The 22,745-nt window shown below is 39.3% G+C and overlaps 1 protein-coding gene across 1 annotated transcript in view; it reads left to right on the top strand.

Moving 5' to 3' along the window:
- Positions 1-200: 200 nt before the first annotated feature.
- Positions 201-22,745, top strand: part of mtnr1ba (melatonin receptor type 1Ba) — a 39,362-nt gene continuing 16,817 nt past the window's right edge. The window contains exon 1 of the mRNA XM_026291727.1: positions 201-390. Coding sequence (XP_026147512.1) covers positions 201-390 — 190 coding nt within the window. The remainder of the gene's footprint in view (positions 391-22,745) is intronic.

The following is a 22,745-nucleotide window of genomic DNA, read 5'->3' on the forward strand; positions in this document are numbered from 1 at the left end:
GCAGCGGGGCGGAGGAGCGCGCTCTGGCGCAAGTTACGCGGCTGGACCTGGTGACCGCGCAGAGACAAACCGCGGCCACTGAGGGACACAACTGACATTTTTAATACATATATATTTTTGGCTGTCACAGTGAAGCAGCATGCCAGAATGATCAGTCGCTCCGAGCGCGGGATGTGAAGGAGGGCACAGAGGCTATGGACATGCCGGAGGATGAGTCGCTGTTAAAGAACCGGACGGAACACGGGCCGGAGCGGGACCAGGGAGCAGCGCGTCCCGCATGGGCAGTCACGGCTCTGGCCAGCGTGCTGATCTTTACCACCGTGGTGGATGTCCTGGGCAACCTGCTGGTCATCGTGTCCGTGCTTAGGAACCGTAAACTACGAAATGCGGGTAAGAAGCCAACAGATAACGTGAGTGTCAGCGAGTATAGAAACATCTCTCTCTCTCACACACACACACACGCAGGAGCAGAGTGCTCAGGTTTTTATGCATGTGAGGTCTGCAGAGAAATGACATGCAGAGGTGAACTGAGCTTTATTGTTATTGACAACAACATCGAATAAACCGTGAGTTCACAGCGAAGCTCTGCTCATCTTAAAGCAGTAATAAAAACGGGCAAACCCGATACCACATGGCGTCTGAGTGAAATGAAAATATGTCTCCACATGTGAATGGGCAGAGGATGAATGAATGCATACACATTTGTATGGGGCCCTGCAGAAATGAATGAGTTTTAATTCATCCCGGCTCTGCCAGTGCTTCACTGAATGAGCTGTGTTCAACACACACACCGCCCCTGTCTGCTAAAACTTGTCACTCAAACCAATTCATTTCCATTCCAGCCAGTGTTTGTAGGTTCACTGGAGCGAAGCCTTCAGCTGGATGAAGGTTTTCTATTAATATGTGTGGTCTATTATGTTAGTGTAGGGGAGATTTAAGCCATGATATACAGTAGATTGTTTAACTGAGTTGATTGGAATAAGGTCTCCTTTTGTTTTATTGCAGGTTCAGTATTCTTCTGTGGTAGGTTAAGGTTAGGATTATGAATGAATTTACTGTAGACCGTGATAATTGTGTTTTTATTTGGGAGAATAGATTAAAAACTGACAAAGCGCATTCTGCTGGCTGGGTGGTTAAGATGCATAATGATTCTGGCTGGAGACCTTTACCACCCTAAGTTTGCAGTCTGTATTTCAAATGTCAACATTCAATTTAAAACAAAATTTAAAAAGGTATTTGCAGATCTATCAATAGCTACTGACTAATTATACGTGGTGGTTTGTGAAAGGAGATGTATTTTAGATTAAAGACCTGTTTGACTCTTTCTAGACAATACATGTGAACTTCATTTAAAATAAATGGGCCTACATTTATAATTCCCCCCGTAAATTCTAGGGAGAATATTCACTGTTTACATCCTCCACATGCTTTCCTCCCATACATCAAATGGTGACTCTAAACCTGGCTGTATGATTGGTCTCTGTCAGCTTTATGATAGACTGGTGAGATGAGCGGTCCTGTACCCTGTTTGACCTGCCACGATAAGTGGGTATAGCTAATCAAACGAATAACCAGCCATCATACATATGAGTAAAATAACAGTATTAACATGTTTTTGGTGGCTGCTCAGAAATGTGGTGAGTGCAGAGGATATTTAGATTTATGACCATAGAATTTTGGCCATGTAATCCCCAATACTCACACACAGTGCCACTATAATCTACAGATTATTCTCAGGGTGATGCTGGAATAAAGGCCTCAGAGGCATCATAAATGTTATATTTATATACTTTATTTTTTTTCTACTAAAGATTAGAATTAGTATGTCATTAGGGTTTTTTTTAGGACAGTCTAGTGTGTATTTCTTGACAACCCTGTGGTGGACAAACACACCTACATCATCATTCTTTGTCCACATTTACTGTGATGCAAAAAGAAGCGATCCCACTGTAGTGCTTCACATGTTCTAATTAGAAATGTCAGTCTGAAATACATTGCATGAAGAGTCACTTCCTCCTATTGTGTCCAAGTCATTGGCAGCTCTGTGGCATATTGACAGAAATACCAGCAGAGCCTCTATGGCTGTCTCTCCCTCCCAGCCTGACAGCAGCAGTTAACTTGTCTGATTTATCTGCTGCCTCACCTGTTCTGACAGTTCCTGTGAGGAAAAGCTCTCACCGCTCAGATGCAGCAAGCATGCAGGACGTAACAGAAAAACATGGAGAATATTTCTGTGTCACATATATGACCCGCGTGATGGCTGATGGGTTATCGCAGTCTTTGTCATTTCAATGACATTGGCATACCCTTGATATTTTGTTACGTAGAAGATAAGAGCTGAAGAACAGATACTATCTAACATTACTTAATTTAAAACATTACTTAATAAACAAACAAAAATCAAATGTACTGCTGTCACTGTACATTGGAAGAGAGCACTTTGTTCATAACAGTACGGATACAGAGAAAATGGTCCGATTACAAAGTCTATTTAGTAGCTATTCAGGAGCTTTAAAGTATAACTTTAGATCCCAATGATGAGTACATAACTGTAAAACCCCAATAACAGCTGTTCTGAAATAACCAGAACAGCTGTTAAATGGATCTTGTGGTGAGATTGTTAAGAAAACAAAAATAAAATTAATTAACTAATATTTATACTTTAAATGTGATGCTGATAATTCACTGATGTGAAGTCTGTCTCATACTGTACATACAGAACAATGCATACACACACTGAACACAGTCAAAATTTGGCTCAGTCTGAAATAATCCAAACATAAGGGTCATACACACCCCTTTTGCAATTGAAAAGTACTTCGATTATTTGTACTAACAGTGCTGTATCAGTTGCACTGCCACTATTTACTCAGTCTTCCATAATGTGTACCTCTGGCTTCTTTTTAACAGGCAGTAAAGTTTGAGCTTTTCTGCATGCAAAATAAGGTTTCCTCTTCAGGCATCAAGCCATTTGTTGTGTGTTTTTCTGTTCATTTGCTTTCCAAATACAACCTTCTCAGGTCAGGCCACTATCATTCTGTGTTATATTGTTTATGGAAACAGATGTATAAAACACCCATAAAATCAGTTTTACTTTACTGTTGCTCTCTAAATTGTCTGATTTGGTAAAATTGATTATTTGTAGTTATGCTTTTTAATCACCAAATTCCAAATGTACTGAAATATCCAGGCTTTTGAGCACTCTACTTATAGTCTGGTCTTGTCTATAGTGCATAGTTCTGCCAAATAATCACACAGACAGTTTGTTGGCTACCTTATCCATTTCTGGATTGGATTAGTTTTACAGTTGGAATCTGGGTAATGTAATTACAATTTTCCAAGTAATTAAACAATTATTACTGAAACCCTCTCTTTTTTCACTAACTGCAAAATAGCAAAGGAAATAATTCGATCTGTAAGAAATGATATCCATAAGATTTGTAGGCATAATTCTGCATGGCTTCACAAACAATATCATAGTGAACATTCTGCTTAAACTGCAGAGAGCAAACTGAATCAGCTATTTAACTTTCAAGTGTCACCCATTTGTGGGTCTGCTCCTGTGGCCATTCTGTATCTTCGACGCCAGCACATGCTTGTAAATAGAATGGACGGACTCATATTGATCTTGACTTTCTGTCACTCTATAACAGACTGAGGTAAAACCCTCTTAATGATGATGATGTCATCAGGCTTATTTCATCTTGGGCTTGGCGAACCACATGTCTCAGTATGTGCTTTTAAAATACAAAATACAAGACACTGACACTGAAGGTGGTGTTTGTGAGTAATTGCATCAAAATCTGGAATATTTAGACGTTTGTGGTCCCCTGAAAATGCATCCAAATAACTTTGGTAACTTTTTATGTCATTTCTATTATTATGTCTTTTATTGCAATGGCTTCTCTCAATTGTGCAAATCTGACACCTACTGAAACACTGAGTAGTGCAAGTGGTACAGTTTTGGAAACAGTAAATCAATTTTATTGCTGCTTCCCATAACAATGATGTGGAGCATTCCCATAGTAGTACAATAGAGGATATTTCTGGTTTGGACCTGGCAGCTCTGTGCACAGGGACAGACAATAGCCAGAAGAAAAAAGAGATCACCAGATACAGATAAATCCCACCTCAGTTTTACCCATTGTTTTTGTTTGCTTTTTCCACATTTTTTAACATAACACAGGAGTTCTGATTTGGAAAGGGTGGAAAATGAATGAAAACCCAGTTTGTAAACATGGAATGGATCAGCTACAGGGGTTAAAACATATACACCATAGAATAATCTAGTGTAATTTCCGTTTAATATTTAATGGAGCTTGTTTATGTTCAGTTAGGCAACGGAGTCATTTTGTTGTAATACAGCCCAGCATGACTTCTGTACACATTATTCAGACTCGGAGAATGGTGCAACTATACTGTAGTGTTATGGTGGTTAGAAAACTGGGTAGGCCTAGCTTTGTGATGAAGTCATTTGGGGCAGTGACTATACAGTAGGTTTACCTGAACAAATTCAATACATATATAAATCAGGGTCATGCTACCAAATATGTGCTCTTTGCTTTGCAAGAATGCTTTACAGGCATACCAGGTCAGAAAGTTGTCATTTTTGCAGTATGCAGGGATGACTGCTGGACTACAGAAATAAACCTGCTAGGCAGTGGTGCTGGTCATGGCAGATGAACCAAAGCAAATACAATGCGAGCATGAGTGTGGGCCAAGTGGCTGGGTATTTTCGCTTTGCCTGGGTGAGATTAGGAGGTAAAAGCAGCTTAAAAATAGCTTAGGACAGTTTAAAGGTACAGGGTTGCTAGAGAATGGTGTTAATGTCATGGGGCCCAGTAGATTTATGACAGCATGGCCTGATGCTCATTGCAGTGTACAGGGAAAGGTCAAAACGTTTAACACGAATCTTGAACTTCCAATGGAATCAGCCGACCAGCCGACTTTTGAAATATTAAACAATGAACAGTTCATTTGAACATTGGATGGTATTTCAGTTGGCGCTCAAGAGCTCTCCATTCTCATTGCTGCTGCCTTCTTTCAGAAATATAACTTCCTCTACCTCCCCAGTCTTCCCTATATTAAAATTTTGTTGTACATGAACTTTTAATGGTTTTATATGTACTTGCATTCATCAAATGAGCAGGAATGCACTACCAAACTAAAATGCAGGCACTGCAGTAGGTGGTTAAAACTATGATGTGAATGTCTTAAATTGAAATGGAATTAATAATTATACTGAACTAAGAGGTGCTGATTGCAGTTTGCGGTACTGTAATGTAATTGTGTCATATTGGAAGGTGACTGTAAGCCTCTCATAGCACATGCATTTGCATAAGAAAACGGAAATTAAAACACACGATGTAAATACATTTTGGAGTTGCTTCAATTTGATGATTTTGGTGAAAACCATCAGGTCAGATTTCGAAACTATCGTCCTAGAGGAAATGGCTTTATATGTTAATTGTACTAGTAGGTTAATATGACCAACTGTAATGTGATGTAATTGATATCTAGCGACTGTGGTCGTTATAACACAACAAAGGAAGACAAGGAAATAAATGTTTGAAGTTCTTTTTTAGGTAAATCTAAATCTAAAGTAAATCAGGGCATGTGCAAATGTGTCCTAGCACGTCACTCTTTAAGCCTCTCACAAGCCTTTGAACCCTGTCACTTTTTAGTGGCAAGTTCCATGCTGTCTGAAATGCCATCATCCTTGACCAAGATTGATGTGTGCCTTAGAACAGCTGTGCCCCGACTGCAATTATGCTATCAAAATTGATTGAATCTGGGATATCTAGGCTTGTCTTTAGAGACTACAAAATTATAACAGAAAGCTTGTTTTACAAACTGAAAGTGTGACGTTTCAAAGGTGTAGGCATTATGTTGTATACTAGGTAGTAGGCGCGAGGGTTCAGGTGTCTTACGCCATAGCAAAAACTAAACATCTAAATGGTAAATGGCTGAATTTACGTTTCTAAATTGCCTGACCCACTAACAGGCACACTCACACAGGTTTAGGAGTGAGCCACTTTCATAGTTGGTCTAACAATCAGACAGGGTGGCCTGGAAGGGTGACCTGCTCTATCTGCTATAGCATACCTTTAAGTGTGACTCAAACCCCACATATTCAGTAAAACCTAACACTGGAGCTATGCTCTCACTGGTCATTAAGACAATGAATATTAAAGGTTATACTGTACACTAGAACATGTAGGCTCTCATAGGTTCAAAGGTTCAAAAGCTCGTACATGAGATGGGTGGCTAATCAGCAGTGAGGGGAGTGCTCATGCTAATTAGTCATCTGCTATTGGCTGAAGTGTTGTATAGCCTGATGACAGTGGGGATGCAAGATCTCTTGTATTGTTCCATCCTCGGAAAACCTCCAGATTCTTCCAGATGAGACAAAATACAGTGAAATGTGTGGAGGACAGCACCATCCACACCAATGTGCTCTCTGTAATCAAATTGCAGGGGATCTATTGTGTGTTTCACCTCAAATCTTGGTAGGTGGAGAATCATCCTCTCCAGGACCTTCATAATTTGGGATGTGTGCAAGCCATTGGCCTGTAGTAATTTAGTTCAGCCAGACACTATACTTTAGATACTGGAACAATACAATATGTTTTCCACAGAGCTGGGACCCTCCTCAACTGTAGACTGTAGGTTGAAGATCCTTTGTAGAGGCTCACAAAATTGGGCAACACAGTCTGGGCCAGCTGCCTTCTCATGGCACAGTCTTTGTAAATGTAGCCTCACCCTGTTACTGTGAAAGATGGTGGAGAGATTGCCCAGGTGAATGAGAGGGCATAGCTGCAGTGGTGGAGGAGGACAAGGAGGAGGAGGAGCTGAAGGAGGAGACACTAAGAAATAATGAGGGGGTATGGCTGGAGAGGCTGGGACAGAAAGTACATTTGAAGCAGTTTCTGTTGAATAACTTGAGTTCATTGACTTAAGTATCGGTTTATGATCCAAGATGAATAAACCAAACAGCCATCATGAGATTTACCGATCAGGAAATTATTGTTCTGAAACTGATAACCCAGGGATCAGTGACCCACAGATGCCAACCCGGTCTTGTATCTTTTTGTGACATAGTCACAATATTTAATCTATTGTTTCGTGCCCGTAGACATGATTTGTCTGCTTTTTTCATGACAGCAACACAATTTTTAAACTCATTCATTCGCCACATATTTTCGCCCCCTGTCAATCAGCAACCAGGACTGGTCAGCCCAAGAACTGTAATGTTTTCTCCTCATTTTCAAAAACCAAATGTTATTCTAATATTAGTTGCTTTATTATTATTATTATTATTTATTATTTATTATTATTATTATTATTATTGCTTTTATGATTTATATTTATTTAGTCTGATTATATTTACTTGTCTAGTAATCAGGCTTCTCTTTTTAATCCTTTAATTGTTTACAATTTTTGCCATTTCTATTGCTATTGCGTATGAACAAATCAGGGTTTTTTTGTTTTATTCTTCAAAAGTATATTTCTTGTGAGTTTGATGTTTAAAATTTAGCAAGAAGTATGTAGACTACACTACCCAGGAGAGTTGTAAACCAAGGTGATGGCACCAACTACTGCCACAATCCAAAATCAAGGCTTCACTTAAGCCAAAAAACTTTTGCGGTAAGTTGGGTGGCTAATATTAGCCCTCTAGCTACATGATTAGTTTAAATGTTTAAAAGTTTTACATTTATTTTGCATTTTACATCTTTAAAAGTTATGCATTTCTTTGCATTACCTGCATGGTTTACTCGGTAGGACAATTATAAATTTGGCTTGTTGGCAGGCCAGCTAATGTTGGGCATAGGCTAACACTAGCTTATGATAAATGAGCTAACGGTAAAGTGTTGCCATAACTAGTTAACATTGCATCCTAATGACTCAAGTGAAACTTACTTAGTAATGAATAAAAATATTACATTAGCCTGCTACACAGTGTTAAAACTCATACTGAGCCAGCTTTGAATAGCGAACTGCCATTTAACAGTATCAGGGGAAATGGAAAAGTCAATGTCTTATATTGATCTTAACCTTACAACGAGCAGTCATCAATCTGTATGGTTACACTGAAACCTTTAATATAAATCTAACCATAGAAGGCATAAGCCTAATATCATTTTTTCTGATTCTTTTGCAGTTTCTCTTCTGGTCTAGTCATCTGCAATTTTACTTTCATTTTCCACAACCCAAAGTCACTTTTAAGCACTTTTAATATTTCAGCGTCTCTGGTCTCTCTCTCTTTCCCACCTCTCTCTGGAATACATGCAGAAATATTAGGTTTCATACAGGTGGCTCGCAGTGGATCAGTTAAGCAAGTAAGTGTAACATTTGTCTTGCATAAATTGGTTTTTCCAGTTTTCAACACAGAGAGCATCTGATGAGGGAAAGCGAGCACACTCTAGGGGACAAGACACACTTCAAGACAAGGCAAGCCAAGGAAGAGGCGTGGACGGCAACGCAAAGCTTTAGCTAAAGTTTCATATCTTAAGTATTTTGAAGGTTTCTAATTTTATTCTAAGTAAACAATGTACTAAATTAAATTAGAACAGTGTATTTGAATGATATGATTGATCAAGTGACGTTTGAGCTGTTTGTATTCTTCAATGTACACTTAAGGCTGATACATACTCATGTCAACAAGAACAAAGTTCTCGCCATGATATTTCATACGCCACGAGAAACTCAAGTGCAGAATATTTAATGGAGTACAGACTCAAGTCCCTAACACTGCAGCACACATCACACATGCTAAGCATTGTGGGAATCTTACAGAAACTACAATAGGAAGACAGGGGAGGACAACATGTTTGAAGCGGAGGTGGAGGAAGATTTGTTATAAGTTGCGATTTCCGAGGAGATGAAAACAAAAGAGTGAATGTAGGTGGCATGTTCAGCCACTCAATACAACCAGAGTTGAGCAGGGCCAGTACAGTGTCTTGTTTCAACAGATACGAGAGATGGACGACGAGAGGTACTTTTCTTATTGCAGGATGTTGGCCAGTCGTTTTGACGACCTTGTCCATCGGATCACACCGTTCATTCAGCATGCACCCACACACAGTATGCCAGTCTCTACCCAGGTGACATTAGCAGTCACACTACGAGTATTAGCTTCTGGGAGCTCACAGAACAGTGTGGCCACTAGCTACAAAATGGGATTGACAACTGTATGATCAATTACCAGGCAGGCCTTGAGGAATGACTTTGTGGCCCTTCCATCTCTGGCACAGATGGTTGACATCGGCAAGGACTTTTTGGAGGCTATGGAACTATCCCAAATGTGTTGGGGCTATCGATGGAAAACGTACAAATCAAAGCCCCACCAAGAGGGGTATTATCAACTTTTAAGGCTTATCCTATTTCCTCTGCTGCAGAACAGCTGTAAGTTGTTATTTTTTCTTTCCTGAAAAGGGCCTGTTTTAACCCCGAAAATTACATTATCTTTCAGTTTTTTGTAGCCTAAACTTTTTTCATGCATTTTATAGCTCTTCTTTGTACTATTTGAGGTTATTCACTGGGCTTGACTTGCTTAAATTTAAATAAAACCTGGAAAAATTGAGGGCTGTCAAACATTTGACTGAGAAAATTGAGAAACTACCAAACCACGCTGCCGGCTGCTCAGGCACACATTCTAGAAAGTGCTATTACAATATGCTAGTATAGTTCCTGAGGGTCTCAGAAATCTCACAGCTAATGAAAAGGAGCCAATTACAGAGCAGTACAGAGGGGACTCCTGAGGCACAGTGGGACAGAGACCTTTGATACAAGTGCATCTGCATCTCTCTCCTTCTCTTTTCCCCTTCTGTGGAGTGGTAAATTCAGAAACCACTACTTGACAACAAATATGTGGACACTCAAAAATGACATCCATATTTTTAAGCACAAAGTCAAGGTACTGGCACTCTCAAGGTAAATAGGAAGGGGCCAAACACTAATACTGTAAAGCTGGCATATTGAGTACCCTGGCGAAACCACACCAGGAAAAATAGAGCTAGAACAAAAGTATGTTTACATTTGACAGGGGTGTCCACATCAGTTATATAGGGTAACGTATGCTTTAAATGTGTTGAAAATGTTATTGATACTGGGACTAAAGAATCAGTTTTACATAATGTCCTTAGACCTACGCCAAACAGCTGGCATGGCAATTGTGTTATTTGAGGTTTAGGACCATAAGCATTTAATTCGGTCAGTTGTCTTTAGTTCAGTCTTGAGTTGCTGTTTGTTTATTTGACTTTAAACTTAAATATTTAAGTAATTAACTGAGTGTTAAGTATACAAGTATAGTTTCCACTAATTTTAAGATGGTGTTGTTGTGCGTGGCTTCCCATTAACTCTTCATATGGATTATCATGTTTGTCGCAGTGTTTTAATTTGCTGCTCAGGACACTTCTTTACTGGTTCATGATCATTCTATACTTTTCCACATCCATACTAAGAAGAAAAACATTTAGACTTCAGACCCCCTAACCAATACATTGGGCTTCCACCTTTCCTCTGCACTATGCCTGATTTTATTACTGCTTTCTCTAATATGTATCTGGACCATCTTCAAAATGTTACTTTGGGCACTTCTGAAGAGCAACTAAATAGCCTTTCCCTATCTTGCTATATAAAATTGCTATATAGTAATTCATTTATTTATCATTTTGTCCGGGGCATGTAAAAAAGGTTTATATATTCCTGTAACCCAGGTTGTGCTGTTGAATTTGATGTACAACAACGCTAATTTCTTTCAGGATTAGTGCATTGTTTAACACTGTGTTTGCTACCTGCTCCTCTAAATCCCCCGACTGGGTAACGCTCGGGCTCAAAGGGTTTGCCCATAGGAGTGAGTGTGAGTGTGTGTGGTTGTTTGTCTCTATGTGGCCCTGTGATGGACTGGTGACCGGTCCAGGATATGTTCCTGCCTTTCACCCAAAGAGAGCTCGGATAGGCTCCAGCAGGTCCCCATGACCCTAAATAGGAATAAGCAGGTATAGATAATGGATGGATGGTTGGTTCTGAAAACCAATTATATCTAACTGTTAATTTCTCACGATATTTGCCCTATCACTGATTTTGCCCTCCTTCGTGGTAAACTATTTAAACTACTGTTTTGGTTTTTTTTTTGTATGTGTGTGTTCATGAATTCAAAATGTCCAGTGGATGCCAAACTATTTTGTCTCCATGTACAAAAAACATGGGTTTGTATTCTCAGGGTGATATGTTGGTTTTTCAGCTTTAGGTGAATGTTTTGGTGGCAAGGAAGGATTTCTTTATAGCTCGACTGTCTTCTGATATAGTCCCTTGTTACCATAGAGCATGTTGAAACCAGTCAAATTTCAGACTCGAAATATCTACAACTGTACGTCTTTTTGTGGTAGTGTCTGATATTATTCTGTGTTATCTATTATATAATTTAACTCTCCCTTCTTCAGTTTGTGCTGTCTTGCCAAGAAATAATGCTGCAAGACCAGCAAATAAGTGTTTATGCATTTATGTAGTTACCTCTTTCTTGTGAATCATAAATAGAGCTGAGGGGTATTGTCCTCATCAGAATACTACTTGTCCCAACAAACAGGCTGAGCCAGAAGAATGACGTGGAAGAAGTATTCAAATCCTCCATGTAACTAAAAATACAAAAACCATAACAAAAATAATTCATTCAAAGTAAAAATGTGTTCAAAAGAACTAATGCATAGATGTAACCTCAACAAAAATCATGTAGTATTTTTTGCTGAAGGGGGTCTAGTCTAAACTTTGTAGTAGAGAAGGGAATGGCCTTTTAAATTAAAAGTTATATTTTAATTTATTCTGTTCCAATGAGATTTAACATTTATAAAAGACATCAAACATTTAAACCAACAGGGCATAGCAAGTCTTGAGATTATGTTCGTATATTAGTAGGCTGTTTTCAGTATTGTGGTGGGAGTGTAATCGCTGGGTGGATTAGGGTCAGAGGCAACATTTTTAAATGAATGAATGAATTAAGCACTACATTTATTAATAGCAGCAAACTCATTACAACTTGATTGAGGTGGATGGCGAGAGAGAGTTTATATCCACAGTCCCATGAGGTTGGGGGGTGGTCAGTGGGTGTTTAGGGTCAGAAATGACTTTGAAGAATTTTTGCTTCATTAGTTCATTGGCCATTTCCTTTTGTGATTAGCAGGGTATTCTTGGTCGCCCAATGCTCTGAACCAGAAATCAGTGCATATCCTGCTCTAATTGCCTTATTAACTTGAGGATAGCTCCTCTCAGCTCAGGACTGCTGCGCTGTAGAACTGCTGCTCCTGTCCTTTTAAGACCACATGGCTTTATTTCTTTAGCGCCTTCATGGCAGGTCTGAACATCTGGTTATGTTTCAAATATTTTACTCATTAAATCTTCAGAATTTATTTTTTTTCTTTTTTTGTTCTTTTTATTGGAATATCTCTTTCAACTGTTATTTTTTTTCTAAGAGTTTACCTTTGCCAAGTTTCTGTTATTTGTAATTCTGATAATAACTCCTTCTGTCTCTGTCCAATCCTAAATGTATTTTCGCTCTGCCTCAATATGTTTCAGTCTCTCTCTTCATCCTCTTTTTTCAATCCTACTATTACAGCTATATTGGCAAGGCCATTCTCCACTTATTTAAGAAAGGGCTGTACTATGTTTACAGTTCTTGAGGAGCAAATAGCCCCCATGCTCTAGTTTGGAACAAAAAGATCAGAGTTTGTGAAGTAAACTTTACCAGACGTTGGCAGCCCACTTATCATCTCTGTTTGATGCTAAAAGCTAGAGGCTACATTGATCAGTATTAGCACAACAAACCAGAAATTCTGAACCAAGTTGCACTCTGGATAATGTAGGCATAAAGATTTGATAAGGAACAATGCATTTAATAAAAAAGATGAGATTTCTCTAGTGTGATAATCAATCAATGGAGTACTCTTTTAAGAGAACTGAGTAGAAAACATACAAGAAATGTAATATTTTTTCACCAGATTCAAATCGAGTATATTGTGTTTATAGGATCTGTGTCTTAGAACACAGGGCACATCTCTCAGCTATGAATTATGAATTTTGATCTCCTAGCTGTTTTTATAGCTCTGTCCTTGTCTGCTTCTCTGCCCTTCCTCTACATTTGGAAAATTCTACTTTATATTTCTCTTCCAACCCACAACACATCAGAGCACACTGGAATTATTTAACCTATCCGATAATAATTTTGGGGTTGTAGTTATTGCATTATGCTTTCGCTATCTCAAATTTCTTTGAATTTTATTAATGGAAAAAAATACTAGAAGTTCTGTCTCCTTCTAGGTCAAATGGATGAATTGATTCTTTGGAATGTTTCATTATCAGAAGTAATGGGGGGAAAGGTGTTGTGTCCTCTTTTCAAGCGATCATTGTTTACCATCTGTCCAAACCCTGATTCCTCAAATTGTTCGTGGCTTCTTTGTCAACCCTGCCATGCCACATTAACTACAGCACTCTGATGGCTTCTTGAACTCTGTATCCAGCTACTAGCTCCTCCTAAAGTCCACCACTCCTCTATGCCATCTTCCCTCTTGACACTGCCCTTGATTCATTACTGCCCCCAAATTCTGCTACAAAACATGACTCAAAACCAGCACCTCACATACTGTAGATATACTATAGATAGTATAGATATAGTGCCATTTCCTATCAATGTTTTCTACAAGCACATTAAGAAAAGACAAAGAAGACAGTAATCTCAGTGGAAACATTTAATATCAGATTATTCATTTAGGTTCATTAATTGACAAGTTTGTGATGTTTCTTCTTGAATTGCTTATTAAATAAACTTTACTTTGCCTCGATACAGAGGAGGAAGAAGGGAATAGGACAGGACTACATACTTGTGGCATGAGAGAGAATGAAATAGATTCAGAGGTCATCTGAGGCATTTCTCTTTCTGGGGGGCTAACACTAAACAGGCGATCACTCTCTGAAAGACACACACATCCACAGGAGCCAATGCAAAGTAACGTTAAGGTTACATAAGGAGAGAAGACTGAACGCTTCCAGGACAACATGTTTCCTCATTTTTTTAGTGCTTCTGTGTATGAACTAAAGAACAATGCCGATTTTCAGCACAGTAGAGTCTCAAAAGCAGCAGTTGTATCAAAGTACTGTATTAATAGAAAGATACTCTGTCAATTCCTTCAGATGCTTAATATAGACTGCGCTGGTTGTCTCACAGTGAGGGCAGAGGGAAGGAGGGCAGGCCTGATGGGGCTTAGGGATACTTTGCTGCTGGTGCAGAATCCTCATTAAGGTCTTTCAGTGGCAAGGCATGAAATGTCAAGGAGGGTAAACCTTGCAAAACTCAGTTTAAGCCCCTTTTCAATTGGGATTTTTCATATTTTTAGTATGACTAACTGTAAATCTAGTCATGTTCCGGTAAGCCAAAATCTTAGTAATGATCAAAGGGGTCATAACCTGAGGTGACAGTTTTGATGCCCTAATTTACCATCTATAAGTGTAAATAATTGTAGTCTCTATCACTCAGTTGATGGGTCTGCTTGCTCGAGAAGAAGATTGGAGTTCTGTGCATTAATAAAATGCAAGTAAACGTTGATGGACTACAAAAAAAAAAACACAGTACTCAATGCATTATACCACTTAAACGGTAAAGAGATTCTAAAGTCTTACCCTAAGAGTTAAAGATAAGATTTTTTTTCACTGTTGTTGAACACTGGAACAAATATGTGTCAATGTTCAGTGGTGGCCCTTTATCCAACAAACTAAATACATCCATAGGGGAAAGCAGCTGATGGAGCCATGAGCGGGTTCATGGGGGAGTTAGTTGTGAAGCTATAGCTAAGCTGATATCATACTATATATATATATATATATATATATATATATATATATATATAGTATGATATAGTATACATTAATTCTGCCTCCACTCCTTTACCAACCTGGTGCTTCACAACTAACTCCCCCATGAACCCGCTCATGGCTCCATCAGCTGCTTTCCCCTATGGATGTATTTAGTTTGTTGGATAAAGGGCCACCACTGAACATTGACACATATTTGTTCCAGTGTTCAACAACAGTGAAAAAAAATCTTATCTTTAACTCTGCTACATATATATATATATATATATATATATATATACATATACTATATATACTATGGCACTATATCATTTACAACCTGGAAATATTGACTTGGTGCATATTTAATAGATTAACCAATGAGGAGATGCTGACCTGACATTTAGGTGTATGTTCACTTCTTTAACCATAGAATACCATCTGTAGTTACTTGTCTTAACACCCACAACAGCCATTTGTGCTCCCAATAACATTTAACACCACCATTTTGGACTATAGGCCTTAATGTTTTAATATTAAATTTTTTATGACATTATACGCTATTACTACAATAGGTTTTGTTACAGCTGCTCACTGCAATGAATTATGCAATACATGGTGTGTATGTGTGTGCATTTGTGTTCACTGAATGTATGCATTTTTATCAGCTGGAGCGTAGCCAGCAGTTCTGGCAGTCTCCTCTCCTCCCTCTTCTTCCATTGTGACTCGCTCTGCTTTCTGCTCTGCTCTTCACTAATGTAACGTGATTTGGTGCATTCCCATGACATTTACCTATCTGAAAGAACGCAGGCTGCCATGGTTTCACAGCTGTGTAGCTTCCACATCGTTGCCAGCAAACACACCTCCAAACAGCGTATGCTGACCTCGTCGTTGACAACAAACACAAACTCAGTGCCTGACTTGACAACCCACCCCGACTCTGTGCTTAACAATAAAACAGAGACCCTGACAGCAACCCCTGCAACTAACAACTCACACCTGTGCCTTTGTAGACAACAAGCCATTTTTCACACCCTGTGTCAGGATGCATGCTGTCTTTCAGCTATCAAGCTTCTGTAAAAAGTTTATCACTGGCTGTTCTCGGTTATGGGATGGGCATGCATTATCAGAGGGATGACAAATCCAACAAAACAATTCTATTTTCCTAGTGTTGATGCATGTCAAAAATCAGCATCCGCAAAGTACTGAAATACTCAATTGTTCCAGTAGTCCCTCGCTGAATTTGCTTCGCTCCTGCTGTGTGTTATGGGCATCAACGAACACAAGTAGAGCACCTTTAAATCAACACACAGATAAAGACTCCCAGGTTTTATTATATACCTGAGACATGCCTTTTTATAGCACAATTACACAAGCACACCAAATATTGTACATATCTAGCATCTCAAACATAAATTACACTAAAAGAAAGATACTTTAAAAAAAATAAGAAATAAAACTTTTTTTTTTCTTTCTGTCAGCCTGTGTGGTATTACTGCCCCCTGCTGGATGGAAGAAGCATTTCAGTCCTAATTCCATTTATCCATCCATCAATCCATCCATCCATCATCTGTACCCACTTATTCCTATTTAGAGTCAGAGGGATCTATCACTGCTCTCTTTGGGCGAAAGACAGGAGTAAACCCTGGACAGGTCACCAGTCCATCACAGGGCCACATAGAGACAAACAACCTCACACACTCACACTCACTCCTATGGGCAATTTAGAGTCACCAATCAACCTGACATACATGTTTTTGGACTGTGGGAGGAAACCAGAGTACCTGGAGAAAACCCACACAAGCACAGGGAGAACATGCAAACTCCACACAGAAAGGTCCCTGTTGGATTTCAAACTAGGACCCTTCTTGCTGTGAGGTCACAGTGCTAACCATCAAACCACTGTGCTGCCTCCAGTCCTACTTCAGTCCTCCAGTCCTAACATAATTACAACTATATTAGAAAGGCATAGTTTAAAATAACAAGTACATGTCTTATAAGTAACCAAAAATATATATAACCCCTCATGAACATTTTTGGAGTGAAGAACATGCTGATTTTTATACTGCAGTTAACAGGGTACTGAAGGACAGATTGATTGATAGTACACAACTGACTAAAGTTTTATTTCATCATGGTGTTTTTATCACCAGCCTGAGTTTGTTCAGTTGACATGAAAAGATCTTTTTGTAGCAGATGGCTGTCCTGAGATACTTACTGTGTCTTTGGGATATCTGGGGGGTTCAGTATAGTCTTTGATGGTTTTCTCTTAATTCAGTTTCTTATAATGTGCTCATTTTTGAGTTTACATGTATATGTGCTGTAAAAAGACGATAGTGGAAGGTTGTTAAATCCATGGCTGGTTAATCTCATACCATTGTTAGAAATGTGTGACTGCAGGGCTTGAACACATTAGAGGTGCTAAGAGGAAGGAGGGCAGCCTGGAGATCTGACACCGGCCAACACAGGAGAGCACAGAGATGTATAAACGCAGAGGTGTTTCATTCATTATTCAGTGCAACATTCTTTTTGCTGTCACTCAGCATAAAGGAAACTTGCTGTGACAGTTATTTCTCTGATCCCGAGCTGTTACAGCTCATTCTGCTCCTTCAGCTCACCTGTCCCAGCTCCCTTCCAATTTCAGTGATTTTGTAAATTTATTCTGTGCCTAAAAATATTAGCTTGGAAATGTATTAAACTGCACTGCAGACTGGGGTATCCGACAGCCACATTAATTTGTTTAGTGCTGTAATAAATTAACTCATAAGTTAATGAATGCATTTGTTTTTTCCTCAGTGGATGCTGCTGCTAAATAGCTTCACTGTGGTAATCTACCTTTTCTGAGTGGTTTGTGGTTTGTGCTGGAGCGTAACAGTTTTCAGTGAGAAGTATCTTATGGCTGCATCACCTTCAGCTTCAAAACACCTTCCTTACTGATTGCTTCATCATGTATTGGAAGTGCCTGCTTAAGAAGAGCCAGGAATTATGTGTGAGGAGATATGATGTGATAAGGGACAGACTACACTATAGCAACTTACAAGTTGCAAAACAGAGGGTAGAAAACACTTGCTAAAACAGTCATGTTTTGTTTAGCTAAAAAAGTGATGCCAATCCAAACATTTCAAGAGGCTTTAAATAATTCAAGTGAATTTAAATATAGCGAAGAATTTCTGGTTTTTTTTTTTTTCTCTCTGCGAAATAATACACCTTTGTGTTCCTACAGTTTACACTAATCAGCCCCAACATTAAAACCACTGGCAGCTGAAGTGAAAAACATTGATTATCTTGTTACAATGGGGCCTGTCAAGTAGTGGGAGATATTATGCAGAAAGTGCCTAACATAGAACAGTCAGTTCTTCAACTTGATGTGTTGGAAGGAGGAAAATGGACAAGCATAAGGATCTGAGCAACAAGGGCTGGCTAGACATCTCCAAAACTACATATGAGGAACCAACCAAAACTGGTCTAAGGAAGGGCAAAGTCAGGGGCAACCAAGAGCTATTGCAACAGAAACTGCTGAAAAACTGCCTATAATAGTCAAGTGTCAGAACACAGTACATCACTGTTTGTTCCATATATGGCTGATCCTTATATGTCACTGCAGCACCTACAGTGGGCCTGTGACATTTTCTTTTCATATGATTTTCAAAACTTGTAAAATTAAGTAGCAGCAACATACTTTTTTCATTTCCATTTTACATGGAATTACACCAAATTTTGACTCTTTTAAATATTTTTAATTATTATTCAGAGGCAATAAGACTGAGGACCATTTTGAATTCGTAATATCAGAGTCGGGACATTTGAGCTGGTCCTCACTGTGTCTTTTGACTTGGTTTTAGAGTTAAAGTTAAAATCAAATTTAGAGTTGGGTTATGGTAGGGGTTGTGATTGGGCATTTGTTGTGATTGTTAAGATTAGAGTAGGGATTTAGGTGATTTTTAAAAATTTTTATTTATTTATTTGATTGAATGATTTTTTATTCTACAGTTCTCCAAAAGACAGAACACCATTGTCGTTCTGTCACAGTTTTTGACTGTAGATTTCTTTTTTAAGATATCTTTTTCCTCTTTACTTTTATTTGCAGGCTCCTTTCTGTGCTCTTCATAAATAAGGCACTTCCAATGCATGAGCGGACACAAGCCCAGTAAAGACACTAACAGGAGTCACTCACATGAGAAGCTATGTGATGCCCACGTCATGCTCGTGCATTATGCGGCTGAAATGCTTGCGGTGTAGATAAGGGGGAGACAAAAATTACAGGTGGTTGCCACAAAATGTCACAAGACACCTGGATCTCATCCTGTGTATTGCTTAGACATACATATACATCCACTGACTTGTCTGCGGCCAATGCCACAAGACGACCAACCAAACCACAAAAGAAGAAAAGATGCAATAGTTGTCAGAATAAATTGGAGGATGAAACATCTCTTCTACCCAGCTCAGGGCCAACTTTAGCTTCTGGAAATAATGGGCGTTTCCTGGCCAAAACATACAAGACCAAAAGCTTATCTACAAGCAGCAGTGTGTGACAGCTGCAGCAACGCAGTTTGGTTCCAGAGGGGCACTTCACTTTAGAAACTGTGTGCACATCTCTTGATATTCTCACTGAAGCATCCCAGAATGACCACAGCATTCTGCTGGCCACTGTGTGGTTCAGGGCCTTGCTGAGACACATACAGTATGTAGTGGAAATGAATAATCTGATATTACATCCAGAGTTAATGAAATGTTACACTTTAAACACACAGTGTTGTAGTGCTATTAAACACCATACACTACAAGCACACAGCTGTAACAATAAGAATAATGCCTATTCTTCCATATTCTTATTCAGTTGTAGTAAGTATGCACAATGACTCCAGGGTGACACACTAAAAGAACTGAAGTTGTTGTTTTTACTGATGCTAATTACAGCTGTGGCTGGATCCACTGTTTGTTGAACACAGTTTGTAGGATTAAGGAAGGATGTCTCCAAAAAAAAACCTCAATTTTTTACCCTCCTTTGTACATATAGCTCTTTCATGACATTGAATAATTATTACCGTAAATTAAATATTGTCTGTACATGATTTTGCTTACCCATGTGTATGCTCTTCCTATCGCTATTGCTCTCTCTCTCTCTCTCGCTCTCTCTCTCTCCATCTTTCTCTCCCTCACTCCCTGTTTCCGCCCTCTGTTGTATTAGAGAGAAGCAGGTGGATGTGATTTACTGTAATACAATGTGGCAAAGTATCCCAGTGACTGACCCCACAAACACTGAAAACTGAAGTGACAGGTGACAAGGATAACCCTAAATGCTTGATCTGATTGAAGCTGGCGGGTAGAGGTGGCCCAAAACTTTACTAAGATGATCTACATGTATGTTAGTTTCTGACTTTCTAATTACCCATCTGTAAAGAAGGTTTTTGTGATCTTGAGTAACAGAGTAACTCCGAATGTCACTTGATGATAATACTGAGAGAAAAAGAGGCTAGAAGAGAACATATGTCCTGCAACAGGCTTAGCACCAACTACCAACTGTCCTGTCATCACTGAGCTGGAGGAAGTTGCAGTGCATTTAAATGTAATCTAAGCTAATATGTCCTAGATGCATTCTACTAGTGACTGGACAAGCAACATTTCCCAGAATAACAAAACATTGCCATCTATTTGAGTAGGACACAAATCAAGTTACTTTCCTAGCCCTTTCAGTGTGGTCAGTGAATTTACATGCTTCACTCAACTCTAATGTAATAAAATACCAAGTCAAAAACTTGACTGTTCATTGTCAATATTAGATCATAGATTAAATATTTGAGAAGGGCTGTTTCAGTACTCAGTAATTTTCCCCATCTCCTTCAAAGCACCTCTAATGTATTGAAACTTCCTGGTTGACGGTGAACCATCGATTTCTCAGTCATAAGCTGAAAAATGGAAATGGAATACAATGACATGGGTATATACTGTATACACAAATACAGTGACGCCAACAATACATAGGTGAAACTCATCAGAAATAATGACAACAGTCAAGCAACAGAATGACACCAAAAACAGGAAACACTACAACTGGCAACTGTATCAATGCTGCCTGACTGGGATTTAAACCACCACATGGGCCCCTGACAGGCTCTGGGCCCTGGTGTGCTGCACCAGTTGCACTGTCAAAAGTTACTCCAGTGCAACAAAATCCAACTGTAAAAGGAACACAAACAGCCAACTGTGTTAAGAGTTCATTCAGATTACCTAAACCACCTTAACTACAAGTTCAACTAAAGTTGACATACCTGAAATGATGCTAACAGTTACCAACTGTACAGAAGACTGCACACACAACTACAGTACCTTGAGTAGTTCAAAGTTGAAGTGGGTAAGAAGAAGAAGTGGGTCTGTAAATTCTGTTCACAACAGAGGCCAGAGGTTTGTATTTTCGAAGCCCAGTCTTTTAAAATGGGATTTACATTGTTGTGAGTGTTAGAAAGTACTTTATTTCTGTGAAATGGTACACAGAATATATGCTCATTTAATTTTCACTGAGACTGATGAGGCTGTGAGTAACCGTCCTTGTTTTCTCTCAGGAGATGCCACCATGCTGCTGTGACACTGCACCAAACAGTTGTTTTCCCACTCTGCTGCTGAGTCTCCCACTCCAGTGCAGGCCATGTGACTCTTGCTGCTGTGCTCCAATCTAGCATTTTAGAGAATGGCTCTTCAGATGATGGCACACTATGGAGGGCCTCCTTCTACTCTGGAGTGCAGTAATTATTCAGGCATTTCAGAACTGCTTTTACAAAGATCAAACCATTCAATTCAGTGGCCCCATTAAATGAACCCCTGTGATGCCACTGCTGACGTAAATGTGTGAATATTACATAAATCGCTGTGTAACATAAAAGTTTAATTCTACCTGTGATGTGTTCTTAGATCATCACATCAGTTTTTTCAGAATGAGAGATTATTATGATTTTATTAGTGCAGTCCAGTGCATCCCTATTCCAGGGTGCGACTCACATAGTGATTATATTGATAATTAATCAGCTCTAAAGACATAACTAGCTAAGACACATGGGATAGTTATTGTGAATCTTCACTGCTGTTTTATTAATTCATGCCCCATGGGAACTGGTTGATTGCACACGTCCACTCAACTTGTCTCAAATGATCGGCTTCTGCAACTTATAAATTGCAGCCATGGATGAATATGCCCCAGAAGGCAAATTAGAGTGTTTGTAGGGCCCTTGTGTGCTTGTATTCACTCCTACCAACATCTGGGCATGCACCTGAGTCAGCAGATGGTGTGCTTGCAAATTTCCTCCCAGACCTGGGTCAGAGTATCAGTGAGTTCTTCGAAAGTCTGAGGTAGTACTTGGTGGAGTCAGATGTACCAAGATAAAATGTCCCATAGATGGTTAATTAAATTTTCATCAGGGGAATGTGAGGGCCTGTCAGCGACATAAGTGCCTTCACTATCCTGAAACTGCCTGCAACTCTGCCCACATAAGGCCAGCCATTGTCCTGCACCAGGAAGACCCCTGGTTCATGTGGTTACGACATGGAGGTCTGTGCAGCCCTCTAGGGATACAGTATGTCTCCCCAGACCATCACTGACCCACTACCAAACTGGTCATGCTTGATGGTGTTACAGGCAGCCTAACATTGACCACTGCATCTCTAGACTTTTTCAGCCTGTCACATGTGCTAAGTGTGAAGTTGCCAATGGTGGACCTGCCAATTCTTTTGTTCTCTGGTGATTGCCAAATTAGCTGCATGGTGCTGAATCTTTCTACCTTTCTCACCTCTGCACACCTAACCACACCTTGATCTGTGAAATGGGACTAGGATTCAGTCATCAATCATCAGTGCTGATAAAGCCTACTTAATAATTATAATCATCTTAATCTGGACAGAGCTAAAAGTGGTGC

The sequence above is a fragment of the Mastacembelus armatus genome, chromosome 13 (assembly GCF_900324485.2).
Source record: "Mastacembelus armatus chromosome 13, fMasArm1.2, whole genome shotgun sequence".
Lineage (NCBI taxonomy): Eukaryota > Metazoa > Chordata > Actinopteri > Synbranchiformes > Mastacembelidae > Mastacembelus > Mastacembelus armatus.